General features: G+C 35.5%; 1 protein-coding gene across 1 annotated transcript in view; it reads left to right on the forward strand.

The window, feature by feature from the left end:
• GADL1 (glutamate decarboxylase like 1) overlaps positions 1-20321 on the forward strand; it is a 166168-nt gene that overhangs the window by 56452 nt on the left and 89395 nt on the right. The window contains exons 10-11 of the mRNA XM_077130402.1: positions 94-158; positions 428-509. Coding sequence (XP_076986517.1) covers positions 94-158; positions 428-509 — 147 coding nt within the window. The remainder of the gene's footprint in view (positions 1-93; positions 159-427; positions 510-20321) is intronic.

A 20321-nucleotide genomic window follows, 5' to 3' on the forward strand; every position in this document is an offset into this window, starting at 1 on the left:
GATGAAGGTTGTCACGCAGGGTTTTCTATGATAACCAGATGGTAAACAAATCATTGAAATAACATTGTTTTGGTTATATAAATATCTCAACAGGCTTCTTGGGGTGGCTCAGCTTTGATGTCAAGGAAGCACCGCAAGCTTCTGCATGGCATCCACAGGTAAATGTAGTTTCCCAGGGAATCTCTTTGGACTTTGCCCATCCAAGAGCCATTTTGAAAATAGACAAATACAAAGTAATTGCTTCCCTTAAAAAGAAAAAAAAAGAAAGAGCTCCAAACTCCCCAAACAACACAGAAAAGGAACCCTATAGGACACTAAGTGGGTGTGAGTACTGAATGCGTATCCTGTTAATGATTTACTCTCTCTGCCAGTAGAAACAAATTGACTCCCCTTCCTACCCTGTCCCTTTCTTTGTTGAACACAACAGGGCCGACTCTGTGGCCTGGAACCCACACAAGATGCTGATGGCTGGAATCCAGTGCTGTGCTCTTCTCGTGAAAGACAGATCTGTGAGTTTGCCTTTTGCGGTCTTTGGGCATCAAGGGGGTTCAATCGCCAGGCTTGCAGATGACTTCATTTTTACTTACGGTTCGGTGGCTTGGGCCTGGTGTCAATGATGATTTTCAGGAAATGTTGACAGCATCAAAAGGAAAAATAAATAGACCCAAATAAAAAATCTAGTGTTTCTGCTCAGGTAATTTTGTGGATTTGATGGAGGTATTATATAATCTCATTAGTTACAGCAAAATGGTCTCTCTCACCCTCATTTGGATTATATATATATTTTTTGGGGGTGGTGCATGGTCCAGGAATTGAACCCAGGTCTTCTGCAAGAAAGGCGAGCATTCTCCCACTGAACCACCCGTGCACCCATCACTTGGATTATATTTTAAAACTCGGTTTTAAATGTGCCAAGATGTTTTTTTTTCTCCTCAATTAACTTTGGAATTTAAGTTATCTTGAAACTTCTGCTCACTGAGAAAATGTAACAGATGTGTGTCATACATTAAATTGAATGCTTAATATACTTAGCTAGGTCTTAATGGCCCATTTATAAAGGAAGATGTTAGTTCAGGGCTAATCATTGGTGCTGATTTATTAGGGGATTGTCTGTCTCCAGTGTTTGGAACTTAGCTTCATTTGGAGCACTGGGAAAAAGTGAAAACTGGCTTGATCCCTGGAAGGCAAGTTTGAAAGAGTTGTTGAGGTTCCTCCTTGCCAGAGAAAGAAACCCCAAGTTTTCTGTGGGTTAAATAAGGATCCTTGTGGGAAGTGGCCCAGGCTGGAAGTGCCACTTCATTCTTAGAAATGCCTCTTCAGGATCTGTGTTCAGCATGTGGGTGATCATTCTTAGCCATCTGTTTTCATTTTGTTCTTAGGGGACTCCCTTTGCTGAAACTCAAGTCATTTTCTACTTTTAAGGAATTTTACTTCAAATAAAATACATGATTAAAACTTAAAACCTAGTTTTGGGTGTATGGATATTTACAGCTAATTTTTTTTAATTGTTGTGACATTTGTGTGTCAGTGCCCTGTGTGTTTTGACATGACTGAACAGAATGCCCATTAGCTACTAGGACCAGATTCTCCTTCTGTAGAAACAGATACGCTCAGGAATTTGCATCTGTTCCTTAATGTTTTATTAGGTTGGCTATAATTGAACATGTTCAATGCCATTTGCTTTTTTTTTCATTTACTTTTTAAAATTGTGAAATGACTGCATGTCATAACTGAAAGGCAGTTAATGCTTGCTATGTCATTTGTGAACCAAAGAACACAATCAACTTATCCATAGTTATATATTTAAGACATGACAGAGCTAAGAATAAATCCATGTTTCCTTTGGTGCAGATATAAGAACAAAAATGTGTCAGGCATCCTTTATGTCTCAGGCATTTTACATTTTCTTTTTCCTTAATCAGCCAATTAGAATTATATATATTCATCTGTTTCTGAGATGCTTTCAGGAGTGGAAAATTTAAACCAAAAGTTTTTGCTCTACTGTTTTGAATAGCTTCTTATCCTTTAAACATTTTTTTCTTGTTAAATGATATTTGAGTGTTTTAGCCAAGAATTGATTTACATTCATGTACTTGAGGCAATTTAAGATTTTATGGATCATATAACTCCTTAACAGGGTTAAATTTTATTTTTTATAAGAATTATTGCCTAGATCTCAATGACAATAGTAGTTCCCATGTCTACTCACATGGAGGGAATTAAGAGGTTAGGAAAATTGCATTCATTGTGCAAGGAATTAAACACTTCCAAAAAATTTGCAAGTTTTTTTTTTTTTTTTTTATGAAAAGTCCGCTTTCAAATGAACAGGAATGGAGACCTGTACAATGAGATATGTTAGTCAGTTTAGGAAGTTTTGTATTGGCAGTTTTCTGTCTCTGTTGTACCTGTTTTCTACCAATGTTATTCTCGTTCATATTCATTCATTCTGTGGTTCATTCACTCAGCACTAACTGATCTCCTATGTAAGTCAAACACTGTGCCAATTCTGGGCTTATAACAATGAGTAAGACAGACACATCCCTAGTAGACAAAGCATTTATAATCTCACAGAGGAGACAATGAACTAAATCTACATATGCTATTCTTTAATTACTATTTTAAGGGCTCCAAAGAAAGTTTTACAAACTATTGACTCTAAAATCAATAGCCATTCCAATCTCTCTTTTTTTTTTTTGCCTATCTTTTAGACATCCCTTGCAGCTAAGAGTTACCATATCACACAGAATTGGCTGATATGATATGTGAGAAATGTGATGGGAGCTCTTGTGAAAGATATTATTTTCTGATAAAAACAATATACACAAGAGGAGAGCACTGTGGCACAATCCTTTCCTCCTTTTTTTCTACCTTGAATGCAGTTGTGTTAGGACTTGATGCATGGAGCTGTCTTGTGACCATAAAGCAATGACTCTAAATTAAAAATTTAGAGAATGACAGAGCAGAATGGAAAAAAAAAAAACAACTTGGTTTTGGATAATGATTTTGAAATGCTTTAGAAACTCTGGAAATGGCTACTCCTAGATTTTTTGGATTATGTAGTAGTTGAATGTTCTAATTGCTGAGATAATTTCTATTAGGGAATCTGTTAACTGTGGTCTAATGCTCCCCTATTGATACAGAGATGTGTATGATAGTCTCAGAACATATAGCCAGGAGACCTGATATTGCTCCAGGTGGATGGAACAGCATAAACTAAGTCTCCAACAAAAGAAGATTATTTTATTTTTTTAATTTTAGAAACTGTGTCTAAAGCACAGAGAATAATGTAAAGACTGTCAAGAGATGAGACTAAAGGATTAGGCAATGGGTAGGTCATGCGGTGTCTTAGAGACCATTGTAATGATTTTAGACATGATCCTTAGAAGAATGGAAGAATTTTAAAACTAAAAAGTAATCTGCAAGACAATGGATTGGAAGGAGGCAAGCATGGGTGCTAGATTAAGAAAAGGCTTGCAGTACCTAACCAAGAGTTGATAGCAGGGATTTGTAAATGAGCATCCACTTATTATTCTTTCTCAGACCCTGTTCTCTTCCTTTAAAGTACTCATTACACTTTGTAATTATGATTTCTCATGAAATGCCTTTCCCTTCTACTAGAATGTAAGCTCCGTGAAGGGAGAGACCATATCAGTATATTCACCACCATATCCCAGTGCCTAGCAAGTATTCATTAAAAGAAAGGAAAAATTTAAAATTAATTGAAAAAATTAATGATTGATTAAATGAATTAAAAATCTTCAGAAATATCTGCCTTTGTGTCAGCAATAACTATGAATTTTCAATTGCCCCTTTACCCCCAAGCCGTTCCTTTTAAGAAGCGCTGAGATACAATGAATAAAATGATAGTTGATGAGCTTTATTGCCAAATACCTCCAAGAATAATGATTTTAATATGAATTTCTTCAGCTGATATAAGGGGATAACTTTATTTAAAAGAAAGCAAATTACTTGGTGAATATGATTCTGTTAAGGGAAAAACCAGCTCCCTAAGTTGTCCCCCTAAAGCCCTGACATTCACAATGCTGTTTTCCTAATTGATGAGCTGGTGGTGCTTGCATTTTTAATTTCCTGAATTAATAAAGAGAAATATGTCAGAAACAAGGCAGAGCTGTTGCTTTCAAAGTTGTACTATCAGTAACTCTCTTTGCAACACAAGGATTAAAAGTAAATCAGAGAGTTGAAAAACTATGTGATTATAAATAAGTTGACTTTAGACGTAAATGCTGGATCTACATGGCACTTTTTGGATCAAAAACAGTTTTGATGCTTTAATCTAAAATAAAAGGCAAAATATTCTAAGAATCAGTTGCATGTATGATGAAAAATCTCAACATCGGCTTTTGATTTTTAGCGTTTATTGGAAAGACTCTTTAATTTAAAAAAACGAACAGATATATGAGAACATGATGATCAGATGAGTTTTCGATTATAGATTATTCCCCTCCATTTCTACCTACCATTATCATTCAATATTAACTTACAAGGCCTTCTTGTTTAACCTGTAGCTACAAAGAATTCAAATAACATCTTTTTTTTTCCCCAGAAAGTCTATATTGACACTATAGATTTTTTTATTCTGTCCATTTTTATATCTTTTACTTCAGAAGTTATGTTCATCATAGGCAAATCAGAAAATTTAGATAAGCAGAAAGAAAAAAAAATAGGACATAGAGTGTGAATGCTAATATAATTTTTCTCTCTGTATATACATGTAAATGTATGCATGTATACATTTACCTAATCCAAAAAACTTGCAGCATATTTTTCTTAACTACTTTTTGTGTGTGTAGTATAGTATATATACAAAGCAAAGAAATAAAAAAGCAATAGTTTTCAAAGCACTCTTCAATAAGTGGTTACAAGACAGATCCCAGAGTTTGTCATGGGCTTCCATACGAGCCTCTCATATTTTTCCTTCTAGCTACTCCAGAATATAGGAGGCTAGAGGGCTTAAATACTTTTTTATCATCACAATTGACTGTTTTTCCTTCTTATTTTGTGAAAAAATAACATATATACAAAAAGAAGCTATAAATTTCAAAGCACAGCAACACAATTAGTTGTAGAAAATACATCAGAGTTTGGCATGGGTTACAATTTCACAATTTTAGGTTTCTACTTCTAGCTACTCTAAAATACTGGAAACTAAAAGAGCTATCACTTTAATGATTCAGGATTCATATTCATTTGTTTTATTTACAAATGAATCTATCTTCTCTGTATAACTCCACCATCACCTTTGATCTTTCCAGCCCTCTCCTTAGGGGTCATATTTTAACATGCTTTTTCTATTGAACAAAATTGTAGGCATTATTCCATAACAACAAATGTATGTATTCTACACAGTTTTAATGGCCGCATAGTAAACTATCGTTTTGACATACTACAGTTAACTTAGCCAACCTCTTATTACTGAACAATTAAGGTGATTTTAATTTTTGGCTATTACAAATGTAGCTGCAATCTTTGAGGCTAAATCTCTGTGCACATCCTTTGTTCTTCCCTTAGGATAAATCCCTAGATTTAACAGTCTTCATGGTGCATTTTTACACTCATTTCCAAAATTTCCTTCAAAATCTGTTTACATTTTCACTAGCAGGGTATTCACACTGTGCATGTGTGTGTGTTTAACCTTTGACATCCCTGGATTGTTTAGCTTTGTCAATTTAATCGGCAAACATCTGTACACCCACATTTACAGACACACCTGCAAACATTTTCCTGCTAATTTAATCCGTTGACATTTCATGCCTCTTTTCAGGCATCTTCTTTGGCTGGGGACATTGACGCGCAGGTCTAGCTATCTTGGTTTCAAATGTATAGCCTTGGAGATAAACTTAAAATTCTCTTCCTTTCATCTTCACTTGAGAGGAGTCTTAGAGCATAGAACCAATTTTTCTTTAGGAGACAGAATGACAAGAAAAAGAGGAGTAGGGAATTCATTCAATACATATTTATTGAGGCTGTGCTGTGGGCCAGGAAATGCAATGCAAAGAAAAAGAAGAAACCAATGTTGCTTCCGAAGGGCTCCCGCAGCAGAGGCAGGGTTTGCACTGACATAACCACACCTAAGAAACACATCCCTCTCAGCCTCATTTTCATTTTCATTCTGAATGACGATTGTTATTGCAACTAACAACTTATATGCCTTTTAAAAATTCCTGTGCAATAAAAGAAAAAAAAGCAAATAGATTTCTTATCAGAGAAACTAGATCAAGTGATATCTGTTTTGTGTATGTGTGTGTGTGTGAGAGGACTTTTTTTTTTCAATTCTTGTTTTCCTTCCTGGAGCTCCTTTGGAGGTGCCATTTAAATGCTTTGAAAATATGGAACTATCTGATCATCAAGGACATTTTTTTCCCTCTCATGCCAGAGAATACTCACCTATACACATGTACTATAAATTTCTTTGGAATGGCAATCCCCTAGCTAATGCAGCAGAAAAGGGGGAAGTTAGGTGTTTAAAACTGACACAAAAAGAGAAAACCATTTGACTTGTAGGAGGGACAGCAATCCCCTGTGCTTGTCTCTGCCAAAATCATTCTCCATATCCTGAATGTTCTTGAGCTGAGAAGATTCTTTCCAGAACTTTGAGCAAGGCTGATTGGTAAATAGCCCTTTTCTTTCTTTCTCCCTGTTTTGTTCTTTTATTTAATATAATGACCAAAAGCTAATTTTCTTTTCATTAGGTTTTTGGAAATGTTGTGCATGTGCATGCATATATGTATATATGTATGTGCCATACTTTTAGAAACCTGACACAGTTCTATCAATAATGACTAACATCTCTAACATGTCTGCTTTCCTTCTCAATGAAGTAAAGGGGTGTACTAATTAATGTCAAAGTTTCACATGTTCAAACTTTATTATGTCTTTCCCTGCCAAACAAACCAATGAAATAGTGTTGTAGGTTTATTTGTTGGTATTGCAATTGTTATTTTTAGCAAGAGAATTTTCTCTTTGTTTCAGATCCATTCTTCATTTAGCCTAAGATATTAATCGTATTGCTGACTGTGGCCCAAGAGATATGTTTTTATATAGTTGTGATTATACGATTATATTAGTTGTCATTCTGTCTCCTAAAGAAAAATTGGTTCTGTGCTCTGATTATACGACCAGATTTCGATCATTACTTACCATCCAGTCATGAATACACACAGGTCCTAAGACAGGACTTGAGAATGCTCCAATAGGACCCAATCCACAGTGTTGGGATCCTCCATCTATCTGTTTCCCTAGTACACTATGAAGTACTTGAGGACAGGGACTGGGTCTTAATCATTGCTATGGTCCCCCTACTTAGTGCAAAGCCTGACACTCAGTTAATGCTCAATAAAATGTTTGTTGAAGCAAACTGAGTCTGCATCTCTTTCCAACACCAACAGATGGTAATGAGATTTTGAAGTTTGTTACCCATGGTGTGAAGTAGTATGTCCTTGATTATCACAACCTGATCTCTTTCAAGTCAGAGAGTGTCCCTTCTTGCAAGTATGTAGGAATTTTTTTTTCGGGGGTGAAGAAATTAGTGTTTGTTTTATCCATATGGTTTGATTTTTCCATTACCTTCTCATATCCCATCTCACGACTTACAAAAAGTCTTTCCTCCAGACCACTAACATTTGGCCTTTTATCTACATGCCTCAGAGACCAATAATAAATTAGTGACTCATGCTTTCCTTTTTCAGAAACCATATTGTCTTTCCCCTTGGAAGTTATTTTTGTTTCAATGTCTAATGATGCTTTTCTTTATTGGAGACTGGGCAAGCAAGCAGAAGAAACATGTCTTTTTGGGCTCTCTGGGTCCTCTCTTGACCCCATCTAATAAACATAATGACATTCACAATCTGCCAGTTCACTAGCAGTAGCTGTTTGTAGCATTGGAGTCCAGCATCTTGGCCAACAGTTTCCCAATTTCATCCTTGAATTCCTTTAAAACTCTTGGGTAACTGCCACCTGGTCCTACTCATTGAGCTACATCTATTTTGTCAGTTTGGCTTAGATGAGTTGGGTTGTTGCCCACTACTGGATTTAATATCTCTGGCTTTCTATTTCTGGAGAACCCTGAGAGTGTGGGAATCTCTTTGATATCCTTCCAGGTAAAGAATTCGTCGTCATAGCTGCCACCCATTTCAGTATATGATCCTAACCTTTGCTTCTCTGCCAATCACCCCAGAGGACCTCAGATTCATTGAGAAATAGCCAAAAAGAAAAAATATGAACATTCTCCCTTCATGTTCTTTTGTCCTCACTGATTCAATAAACACTAATAATTGAAAAATATCCCAGAGAGAGGATTGTGCTTACAGATGTAATATTTTTCTGTCCTGCTTTATGCAAAACTCAACAGGAAGATTATATAAGTTAAAACTTGAGAAAAAGGAGAAACATAAGGGTAAGGGCATAAAAGGAAACCTGAAATGAAGCTAATGGAAAAATTCTTACCGTGATTAGCATGCTACACCTGCCTCTGGGGGTGGGCCAAAATTTGGTTTTAGCATTTTTAAAAGATTGCAGGCATCTGCCATTTTGCCTTTTTATTTTATTAACTCATTGCACTGAGGTTTTCTCTTTCATTTCTACTCCCTACCATGACACTTGAGACCCTTTTGATTTCTTGGAGTAAATCAGTCTGATTTTTTTTTTCTTTGCACAATTCTAGTTGTTGTTTTCCAAGGAAGATATCTGAAAATATAACTGATACCCCTAATTAGTCTTTCCAGCTTTTCTTTGTTGTTTCAAGGTAAAAAAAAAATGCCAAGAAGTCAATTTTTCTTCCTAGGGTTTTCTTTTCATGGCATTTCAAATTGTCAACACAAGTTTGCATGAATAACAGAAGTGCTCTAATTTTGTAAATAAATCATTAGTGTTAAATATAAATTTATTTTATTTAGACTTTTGGTAATTGTATTTAAACCCTAATCCGGACTGAAGCTGTTACTGGCATATAATAAATTAACTGTAGATTGGGTAGAAAAAAGGAAACTCTGTAAAATAGCCACCATAGCTTATATATAGGGATTGCAATATCCACGGAAGGAGCTCCACAAAATGGAGGTGGTACCCCGTCCTTGAATCCCTTATTTCCAAGCTGTGATGATGCATATATCTCATAGACTATTATGATGCTGAGAAAAAAACATTATGTAGAAAGTTTTGTTCATTGCCAAAGTAATATTCTTTGTATTTCATTCTTAAGGCTATGAATAGGAGTTTGGAAGCTGCTTGTCTTATTTTTGTGTTAAAAATTATTGTGAAATATAACATAAAACATAAATAATTTAATTTTTATTTTAAATTTGTATTTTAAAATTATTGTTATAAAATGAATAACCATATAATTCCCACCCTAATTAAGAAAAAGAACTTAACCAGAAACCCATAAATCCTTCATGCACTCCTTTCTCTTAATTTCCTGCACTTAGTAGAATCCACTATTTTGACTTTTATTGTGTTGACTTTCTTTTCTTTTTAATTTTGCCATGTATTTATTCATTCCTAAATAATGAAGTTTACTTTTGTTTTTTTCCTAGATATCTATATCTATGTCTACGTCTCTATCTATATGTATCTATTTATATATATAATTTTGTGTTTGGCTTTTTTTTTTCCAAGCTTATATCTGTAAGATTCATTCGTGTGCTGTGGCACAATCTACTGATTATTCATTTCATATCTTTATAGAATTCCAGGTGGATACACCACAATTTGCTTATCCATTGTATTGTTGATAGATGTTTTGTTTATTCCAATTTTTGGCAACTACATAAATTTGCTCTGAACATTTTTGTGCACATCTTTATTGCTTGCTATATCTCCTTGGTTCCATCTGGGATACTTTTTCTTCTTGTTAAGACCATATTTAAGAATTTTTTAATTGATATATTCCAAGGGTTGGGGGTTGTTTGAAATCTTTTTACTTCTTTTCGTTCTTGAGAAATACTTTCACTGGGGACAGAATTCGGTTAGTGGTTTTCTTTCAGCACTCTGATGATGTGCTTCTGTTTTCGTTTGGCTGTCAGTGTTGTTGAGAGTCAGCTATGACTAACTGTCATTCCTGTGATGATAACATGATGTTTTTCTCTTGCTGTTTTTAAGGTTTTCAAGCTTTCATTAATTTTCTGATGTTTAACTCTACTGTTCTAAGTGGGGATTTTGTTTAGTTTCTCTTGCTTTGGCTTCATTGGACTTCTTAAAGCTGAATTGACATGTTGAATCAGCTTTGAAAACTATCTTTTTAAATGTTGCCTCTGTCCCCTTTTCTCTCTCTTTTTCTGGGACTCCAATTAAACTACATTAAACTTCCTCACTGTTTCTTCTGTTTCTTGATCTCTATTTATATTTTCTATCATATTGTCTTTCCATGCTTCACTGTGGATAGTTTCATCTGATTTGTCCTGAAATTCACTAATTGTCTCTTCAGCTTTGTCTGATATGCTGTTAAAACCATCCATTGAGCTCTTACTTTGTTATGATCTTTCCAGTTTTATAATTTCTAGTTGATTCTTTTCTATCTCTACCATGTCTCTAGGCCCTGGCTCACATTTTTAATATCAGCTTTTACTCCATGAAGAGAGCAAACATAGGTTTGCAACCTGCCGCTGATGACTCCAATACCTACACTCCCTCCAGTGCTTTTCCTGTTTCCCAGGTGTTCTAGTTTGCTAGCTGCCAGGATGCAACACACCAGAGACAGATTGGCTTTTAATAAAGAGGATTTGGTTTGTTAGTTCTTCAGAGGAAAGGCAGCCAACTTTCCACTGAGGTTCTTTCTTACATGGGAAGGCTCAGGGTGATCTCTGCTGGCCTTCTCTCCAGGCCTCTGGGTTCCAACAACTTTCCCTGGGGTGATTCCTTTCTGCATCTCCAAAGGCCTGGGCTGAGCTATGAGTGCTGAGATGAGGTATGCCGAGCTGCTTCGGCTATGCTATGTTGCACTCTCTCATTTAAGCACCAGCCAGTTAAGTCAAACGTCATTCATTGCAGCAGGCATGCCTCCTAGCCGACTGCAGATGTAATTAGCCAACAGATGAAGTTCACGTACCTTTGGCTCATGTCCACAGCAACAAAACTAGGTACACTCACCTGGCCAAGTTGACAACCGACTCTAACTACCACATCAGGTGATTGCCATTCCTGGCTCTCATCTGGCCTAGAGATGCACCTTAGAACCTTTAAGCTCTGCCAAACATTTTATTTGAAATTTACCTTTAGGAAAAATTTGAGACCCACAGTGAATTTATCTTTTCTCACAGATGATTTTATTTTCATTCTGAGGGAATCTGGGGAAACAAGCAATCCAAGTCCAAGGCCTGAAGGTTTTTTTTATTCTCCACAGTATAACTTGCACCTCCATCTCAGACTGAAGAACTCTCATTCCTAAAATAGAGAGGAGTTCTTTTATTGCCCTTGAAGACACTGAACACCTCTCAACTCCATATTTCCTGAAGCCCTTGAGATCCCTGCTGGGGAGGATAAATGACTATGGTATACCAGATCTCCACACCTGGTGGCCAAAGACTTCAGTCCCAGTTGCCCCATCCCACCAGTCTGGCTCTTGTCTCGGCTCTCCTTCCTGGGTCCGAAAACATCCATGGGGCAGAAACATCTCTGGCTCACCTTGTTAAGCTCCATTCCTCTCTTGTACCTCCCTGTAATTTATTCCTGTCATGTTTGGGTCTGCAATGGTTTTCTTCAGATGCAGTTTTTGCATTTTATCCTAGTATTTTTAGTTGTCTTCATGGGAGGGTTTCCAAATCATCTCATTCTCCATTACTGGAATTACTACCAGATTTTGGTTGTTTTAGTAGTTGTCTATTGTTCAGTACTGCCAGTAAGGGTAAGCATTTATTATTCTCCCTTTATTCACTCTACAAATATGGAGAACCTATTACGTGTTAGATGAATAAAGCATGATCCCTATCATAAGTGAACTCAAAGGCTGGTAGGGGAAACAGGTTCTAAGCAAAAATTAAAATATAATGCCATTTTCTTAAAGAAAGGAGTAATAAGTAAGTATTTTGAGAATGCAGAGCAGGTAAGAGAACAACCTTGCTGAAGAGGCTGGTCGAGAAAATTTAATTGCAGCAGTGGTGACTTTTAAAATATCTGTTATTGGTATTTTATTTTCATATTTAAAAAAAAGCAATACATGATCACAATAGCAAATAGAGTCAAACATAATGAGGAACATAAATATTACTTGTAGCCCACTAACCAATACTGCATCATTTTAAAATTTCATGATAGATGTAGATTAATCTATGCAGATATATATATATATATAGATAGATAGATAGATAGATCAATATATTTTGCTTCTATTACACTATTTCCCTTTCTTTACCTACTCCTACCCCTATTTATTGTCTAAAACACCGAGATGCTTTGGATTTATACAATCTTAAGAAAATTCAACTCTTTGAAGATGGACACCATTTTGATGGCATCCTGAGTCCTGCTCAGAGATGTGAACTGTAAGGAGGTCTATGTAAGTTTCAAGAAGCCTTTCTTTCTTTGCAAACTTTCACAATACCTCCTCCCCTGACCCTATTCAGACACTTCTTATAATCATAATTACTCAAGTTGCCAGTGACTTTGTAAGATAGACAGGAAGCGAAATCTTTTGTTATTGCTTTTGTCTTCAATTAGAAGATATCAGTATTTGGAAAGCTTAACCAACCATCTATTCCTCTGGGAATTCCCCATCCTTTTCTGACACACAGCACATATTCCTCAATAGAGAAAAGTTTTCCTGTGAAATCAGATTCTTATAATAGAAGTTATCCTTTTTAGATGTCCCAGATGAGACCCAATATTGCATGAAACTTACATATCCACTAGAAGAAATGGGAAATAGTCGAAGGTGAAAAGTTTTGAAACAAAACAAAACAGGAACTGCAGAACTCTAACAGTGTATAAAATGAAGGATAAAAAGTAAAGGAATGTTAATTATTAAGCCACAGAAACAGACAAGGTGAGGAGAGGATATAATTTGACATTTTTCCATTTCTGGAATAATCCATTCATTGGATCAAACTGTTATTGATAGTTTTGCTGAGTTCATACTACTGTAATTATTATGGCTTCAAAATAGTTTTATCTAGTAGGGCAAGCCTTTAGTCACTCTTCTTTTACAAAATGATTTATTCCCATCTGTTTATTCTTCCAAGTGAATTTTGGAAAGTTTATTTTTTCAAGCTAAACCCCCCCATTGGGATTCCTGATTAGGATTATATTAAACCTATGAATTAATTTTAGAAGATTTTACATCTTTCCATTATTTCAGCTTTCCCATCTAGGAACGTGGTATGTCTCTTTACTTATTCTGCTCTCTCTTATCTCATAAAGTTTCTTTTGAACTTTTTTAATGAAAATTTTCAAGCATGTACAAAAGCAGAAATGAACTTTCATATACCTATCACATCGCATTCCTTCAATAAGGATCAGCTCACAGCCAAGCTAGTTTCATATCTATACATTCCTACTCTCCCTTGGGTATTTTTTTAAAAAACAATTATAGACGTGATATCATTTTACCTGTATTTCTGTTCATTAGAGTTTGAATGGTTTTACTCATAGAAGATGTGCATGTATTTTGCTAAAGTTTTGCTAAATATAGATTTTTATATTTGCTGAAATCATTATGTTCAGAGTTCTTTTTTTTAACCTTCTAATCGTTAATGGTAGTATAAAGAAAACCTTTAAAATATTTATTTATATTTAATTATTTTTACCAAATTCATATGAATTATCTTAGATATTTAAAGCTATTCTTTTGGACTTTTTAAGTAAATAATCATATAAGCATAAAATATCTGAGCTTCATATCAGTTCTAATTATATTGCACTGTTGAATCTCCAAAAAAATTCAATAATAAGAGTAAATTAGAAGGCATTCTTGTCTTTGTGATTTTATTGAAATCGTCTTAAGATATAATTCCTTATAAATCCTCTTGAGCAATTATCTAGGAATGAGTATTGAATTTTACCATATTCGTTATTATTTAATAAGATAGCTGCATCATTTTATTTTTTGAACAGTTGCTAAATAGATGTTAGTATTTTTCTTCACTACTGATTTACCTTATTTTATTGCAATAAATTATTGTTTTCATGTATTAATGGATTTGTATATTTATATTTCTGTTCTATATTTGTACATATGCATTATCTACTGTTATTGCATGTACGTTTTATCTTGGTTGGACTGCAATTTGAGAGTCAGTTTTAAAGTGGCTTCTTTGTTTTAGAATAAATATTATAGCCTAGGGATAATCATTTTTGGAAATCCTCAGAAAACTCAATCAAAAAATTCTCTTGCCCAGAAAATCTTTTGGAGAAGGTTTCTCTGGTGGTATGCTCATTTTCTCCATTTTTATTTAATTCTTAAGAATTTCTTGTTTTGCATGAGTCAATTACAATAATTTATATTTTTTTGAGTATTTAATGTATTTAATCAATATTTTCAAACACATTAACACAATGTTCAACACTCCCTTAAATGTATATCTCACTTTTGTATTATATTTCATTATGAAATCTTAATTTTTAAAATATTTTTTCTATTCTTTCCTGTTTTAGTTTGCTTATCTTATCATCATCTTTCCACAAGGAATCACTTCTTGCATTTGTTTTTAAGATCAAATGTTTATTAAACTCACTGGATTATCATTCATTTCTAATGCTTCTTTGTGTATTTGTTCTGTACAAGTGTTATTTTACCTTTGAGGGTAGTTTTGGCAAGGCTTCTTAAATTTTATTTTGCAATGTTCTTATTTAAATTATCTTTTAGTTAATCTGTAATAACAGTGTTGGTTTACTCTTTGGGCCGAGTGACTTAGAAAAGTGACTTTTACCTTCTAAATGCTTAAGATATGTTATGAAATCCCAGTTTATTTTATTGTAATAAGATAATGATCAGAATGAAATCAGAGACAAATAGTGACAAATTTTTACCTTTTAAAATCAGAAGATAATCTTGGAAGGATATCTTTTCACCCAGAATTCATTTTTTTGTCTGCACTCTCTTTTCCGAGTAGAAAAACAGTTGTCAGAGTTGGGAAGAGGAAATGAGTGCTTTAAAGGAAGCAAGTGTTAAATATGAATGTGCAAATCCCAGGGAGATCAAGACAGACTAGAACCTGCCTGTAAGAATAAGGATATATAGTTTCTTTCTTCCTGTGGCTCAAGCAGTGGGTGAGTCTCAGAGCACTGGGAAGCCTTCCCCGTCCCCTATCTCCCATGTCAATGTGGTAAACCATAAATAAAATAGAGGTGGCAGCAGGGTATATCTAGGTTTGTGCATGTCTGATCTGAGACACCCCCTACTTTTCCTGCAGACTTCAGAGTGGCATGAGAGTCATCCAACAGTGATTGAAAATAAGCCAGAAGACACAAGAGAGTCTAAAAATAGGAGCAAGGAACAAGGAGCATGACTCATGTGGACCTGACAGATCCATGTGGCCATGGCAGGTCTTCAGACATCAGTAGCAAGGTGGAAAGACTATCTTGGGATGAACTGGGGAAGGAGCAGGTAGTCAGCCCAAAAACACAATGACCACACTGGAGAAGCAGACAATTCACTTCTCAGATTCTGTGTAGGGTTGACAGATTTCACAAATAAAAATGCAAGATGTCCATTTAAATTTATATTTCAGATAAACAGCATGTAATATTTTAATATAAGTACATCCCAAATATTGCACGGGAGATACACTACAGTTTCATTTGTCACAAATATGAAATTTACATTTAAATAGATGTCCTGTATTTTATCTGGTAACCCTCCTCAGTTGCATTTGTGTAAGTTCCACTAATGTTAAATAGGGGGCAAGAAGAGGAAGAAAACTTTTAGGAAAAATCTTGACTGTGTTTTAAGTCTGAATGGCCTGAAAAGTCATTTGAGTTTTTCTAGAAGTCATTAGATTAAATGTTCTGCATCAAAGATAATAAGGGCTCAAAATAGAAAGTGATTTCAGTTAATAAAAAAATAGTCACTTTTGCACAAAGCGATATAATTTTTAGATTTGTAACAATTGTATTTTCTCTAAGTTCATATGACAGGTAAAATATGGCACCTCACAGTATCGCGGTTATATTTCAGCTCAAGAGAAAAGGCTGAATTAGAAGCTCTCAGTGTTAATTCCAAATTTCTAGTTTTCTCCATCTCTGGTCCAGTTAGCTGGGGACAAGGGGATGGGGTGAAGGACAGTAAATGTGCCCACCTCTGTGGGAGAGAAGGAAAGTAAAAGTTCATTGTGCACTGGGTAAAGAATCTAAATTGTGTTTGCTAGGAACTGTTTCCATCTCTTGCTGTTGATGACTTGCTAACGGATTACTGAGTTGTAAATTTGATCCAGAAGCTGAAATGGAAAAAGGAAGATGGATTGTATCTTCCCCACTTCTAACTCCATAGTAATTGTCAGAAGTTCATGGCTTCTTTTATGTAAGGCTGCTCTCTTCCTTGTACATTTCATTATGCCCTTGTAATGAGGTAGCACATGTTCCTATTATATGTCCTTTGGTTCTTTTCTTGACATGTTATTCCTCTGTTTTATTACTAGTTTTAGAGAGTACCTTAGTGTAGACCAAACCCTCGACATCCTGTTACAGAAACACTGATGCATTCATTCAGAGCACTGTCAGAATCTTTGCACCATTTCCATGTCCAACTTGCCAGTTTGATGTGAAATGCAATGAAATGCATAGCTTTTCTTCAGAACTAGGAACTTATATATAATAAGGAAAAGATTTTTTTCTCCCTGTGAAGTAGCAGCAATAGGCGTTAGAACATTAGCCACCCTAATAGGTTCTATTTCCCAATCAGAAAATTTAGGGGGTCCCCTTCATTTAAAGGATTCAATTGAAATCCAAGAGAAAAATCTCCAGGTGAGAGGAGTTCTTCAAATGTTGCTTTCATTTGAAAAGAATGTGAGTGTGAAAATAACTTCATTCATGATTGTTAGTGAGGTTAAAGTTTATGGAGCCAGGAGTTTTAAGTGTGTTCTAGAATCTGACATTGACTTTGCAATAACAGTGAATCAATGTGAACCCATGGCCGGTTATCTTTCCCTAGATGGGAATTTTTCACCAATACTTCTATTGCTTCAAGCATTCTTCAGAAAGATTGTTACTTATTTTCAAGGCATTTATCATTTTATTCACAACCATAAAATGTCAGACTGTTGGTGCCAGGCTAGATTCAACACAGAGGGGATTTATTATCCCTCATCATTATATTGATTTCCTGGATTTTGTGAGGTAGGTTAGCAGGAAGATGTCCATAGTTCTTTTAAACTTACTTTGGGTCTAAGGCATTGTGTCTGTGAGCCCACCATGCTTTTCAAAATATACCCTGGGCAGGGTTGGACCTGTGGACCGTATCTGTGATTGGATATAGGGCAAGAGAAGGAGTATAGCCTTTACCCTGTGATGTTGTTTTAACAGCTGTTTACTCTCAGCTTTCTAACAAGTGCAAGTGTCAGGCATTGCGAACATATGGTCTTGGGGCAAAGCAATAAACTCAATAGTGGAAGGTCTAATGTGTCCAGGCAGTGACACATGCCAGGTGTCTGGGACCTGGGGTGAGGGGGTGATATGCTGGGGGCTGCAACTGGGGCTGGGGAGCAAGATAAGGTCCTATTATAGGGCACTTTGGGCATTGTGTTTAAGACTCCATGAGTCTTTTAAGACTCCATTTTCCTATAGGTAAGTTTTTCTCTTTGTATGGAAAATCAGACACTCTCTTTCTTGCCTATCTGAGTCCTGTGTTTTCGCTCACAAAACTCAGCTCAAGTATCAGCTCCTCTAGGGGTCTTCTTGCTTTCCCAAGCTGCTTCAGAGGCCCTTTCTCTATGCAAATCTTCATACATCACATATCGCAAAAGTCCTCTAATGGTGGAGCCATTATCCTGTCATCTACACTCAATTGGAGTCCCTTAAAACTGTCCTATTTATGCCTAATACAAGCCCAGACACAGAGGAAGCTCTTCAATAAGTCTGATTGACAGATAAATGAGCAGGTAAACATATTAACTACTCAATCTCCCTATCACTCCCATGAAGTAGGGACTATCACCCTGCCCCCTCTTTTTTAAACCAAGTTTCTGTACTGGTTTATTAGCTCTAGTTGCTTTACTGTAGTTTTTTTTTTTGATTTTCAACTTATAGGATCATGTCATTTGCAGAAAGTATAAGTTTTACCTCTCCCTTTCCAATCTGGATGCCTTTTATTTCTTTCCCTTGTCTAATGCTCTGGTTAGAACTTCCAGCACAATGTTTAATAACAATGGTGACAGTGGGCATCCATGTCTTATTCCTGATCTTAGAGGGAAAGCTTTCAGTCTTTCCCAATTGAGGATGATGATGTTGCTGTGGTTTTTTCACATATTCCCTTTATCGCGTTGAAGAATTTTCCTTCTATTCTTACCCTTTGAACTGTTTTCATTAAGAACAGATGCTGAATTTTGTCAAATGCCTTTTCTGCATCAATTGAGATGATCATGTGATTTTTCTCTTTAATTTATTAATGTGGTGTATTATATTAATTGATTTTCTTGTGTTGAACCATCCTTGCATCCCTGGAATAAAACCCACTTGGTCATGGTGTATAATTCTTTTAATGTGCTGTTGAATTCAATTTGCAAGTATTTTGTTGAGGATTTCTGCATCTGTATTCATTAAAGATATTGGTCTGTAATTTTTTCTTGTAGAATCTTTACCTGGCTTTGGTATTAGGGTGATGTTGGCTTCATAGATTAAGTTCAGTAGCTTTCCCTGCTCTTCAGTTTTTTGAAACAGTTTGAGAAGGATTGGTACTAATTCTTTCTTTTAATGCAGTTTTATTAAGATACATTCACAAACCATATTGTCATCCAAAGTTTACAATCAGTGGGTCACAGTATCATCATAATAGTTGTGCATTCATCACCACAATCAACTTTAGAACATTTTCCTTACCACAAAAAAAAAAAATAAATAAGAACACACAAAACATCCCATACTCTTTATCCCTCCCTATTATTTGTTTATTTTTTCTTTATATTCTTGCTCATCCCCCCATTCACTGGATAAAGGCAGTGTTAGTCACAAGGTTTTCACAGTCACACAGTCACATTGCAAACACTATATAGTTATACAGTCATCATCAAGAATCAAGGCTACTGGATTACAGTTCAAATTAAAGTTCAACAGTTTCAGGTATTTCCATCTAGCTAGTCTAATATACTACAAACTAAAAAGGAATACCTATATAATGCATAAGAATAACCTTCAGAATGACCTCTCAACTCTATTTGAAATCTCTTAGCCACTGAAACCTTATTTTGTCTCATTTCTTTCCCCCCTTTTGGTCAAGAAGGTTTTCTCAATCCCACAGTGCCAGGGTTAGGCTCATCCCTGGGGAGTCATGTCTCAGGTTGCCAGGGAGATTTACACCCCTGGGAGTCATGTCCCATGTAGGGAGGGAGAATAATGAGTCTATTTGCAGAGTCGGCTTAGAGAGAGAGAGTGAGTGCCACTGCCTTTTCTTTTTTTTTTTTTTTTAGCTTTCAAAATTTGTATTATGGTGATACATATATATATATATAAAACATAAAATTTGCTATTTTAATCATTATAAAGTGTACAATTCAGTGGCATTACTTACATTTACAATGTTGTGCTACCATCACCTGCATACAAATAGTTACTTTTATTCATCACATAATGTAGTTTTCCTCACCATGATCACTTTTAGAATATTTGCATTACTCCAGAAAATGAAATTAAACTTAAAAAGAAAACCCTGAACATCCCATACCCTGCCCATTTTACAGATGAGGAAATTGAGGTTCAGAAAGCATAAATAACATGCCCAAGGCTACAAAGGATTCAAAACCAGTCAGTGGCACTTCTGCAGTCCATACTTTTAACTACACAGCTCATATGATCCCAAGTCACAAACACAGGAAATGGGGCAACCTCTTTTCCTGCCCCCAGACCATGAATTTTAAATCTACAGTGATGTACAGAAATAGGAAATGTTGATTTAGAAAGATAAAACCTGACTGTTTAATTCCCTTAGATCCAATACAAAGTGAAATGTTATTGCTAATGATTTTGTTAATTTTAATTCATTTCTCTGTACCCAGGCAGGCTAGTTAAACTGACCTGTAAATCTCCTCCTTACTCAGTTTGGTCCCCAGATTCTAGCCTGTAAGTTTTCACATTATGCCTTTCCTCTTCTAACCCAGAGTATTCAGAAATTCTGTAGATATAGTCACACTCTGCAAGGACTTGCTTCCAGGTTGTTCTAACTGCAC

The sequence above is a fragment of the Tamandua tetradactyla genome, chromosome 15, assembly GCF_023851605.1.
Source record: "Tamandua tetradactyla isolate mTamTet1 chromosome 15, mTamTet1.pri, whole genome shotgun sequence".
Taxonomy (NCBI): domain Eukaryota; kingdom Metazoa; phylum Chordata; class Mammalia; order Pilosa; family Myrmecophagidae; genus Tamandua; species Tamandua tetradactyla.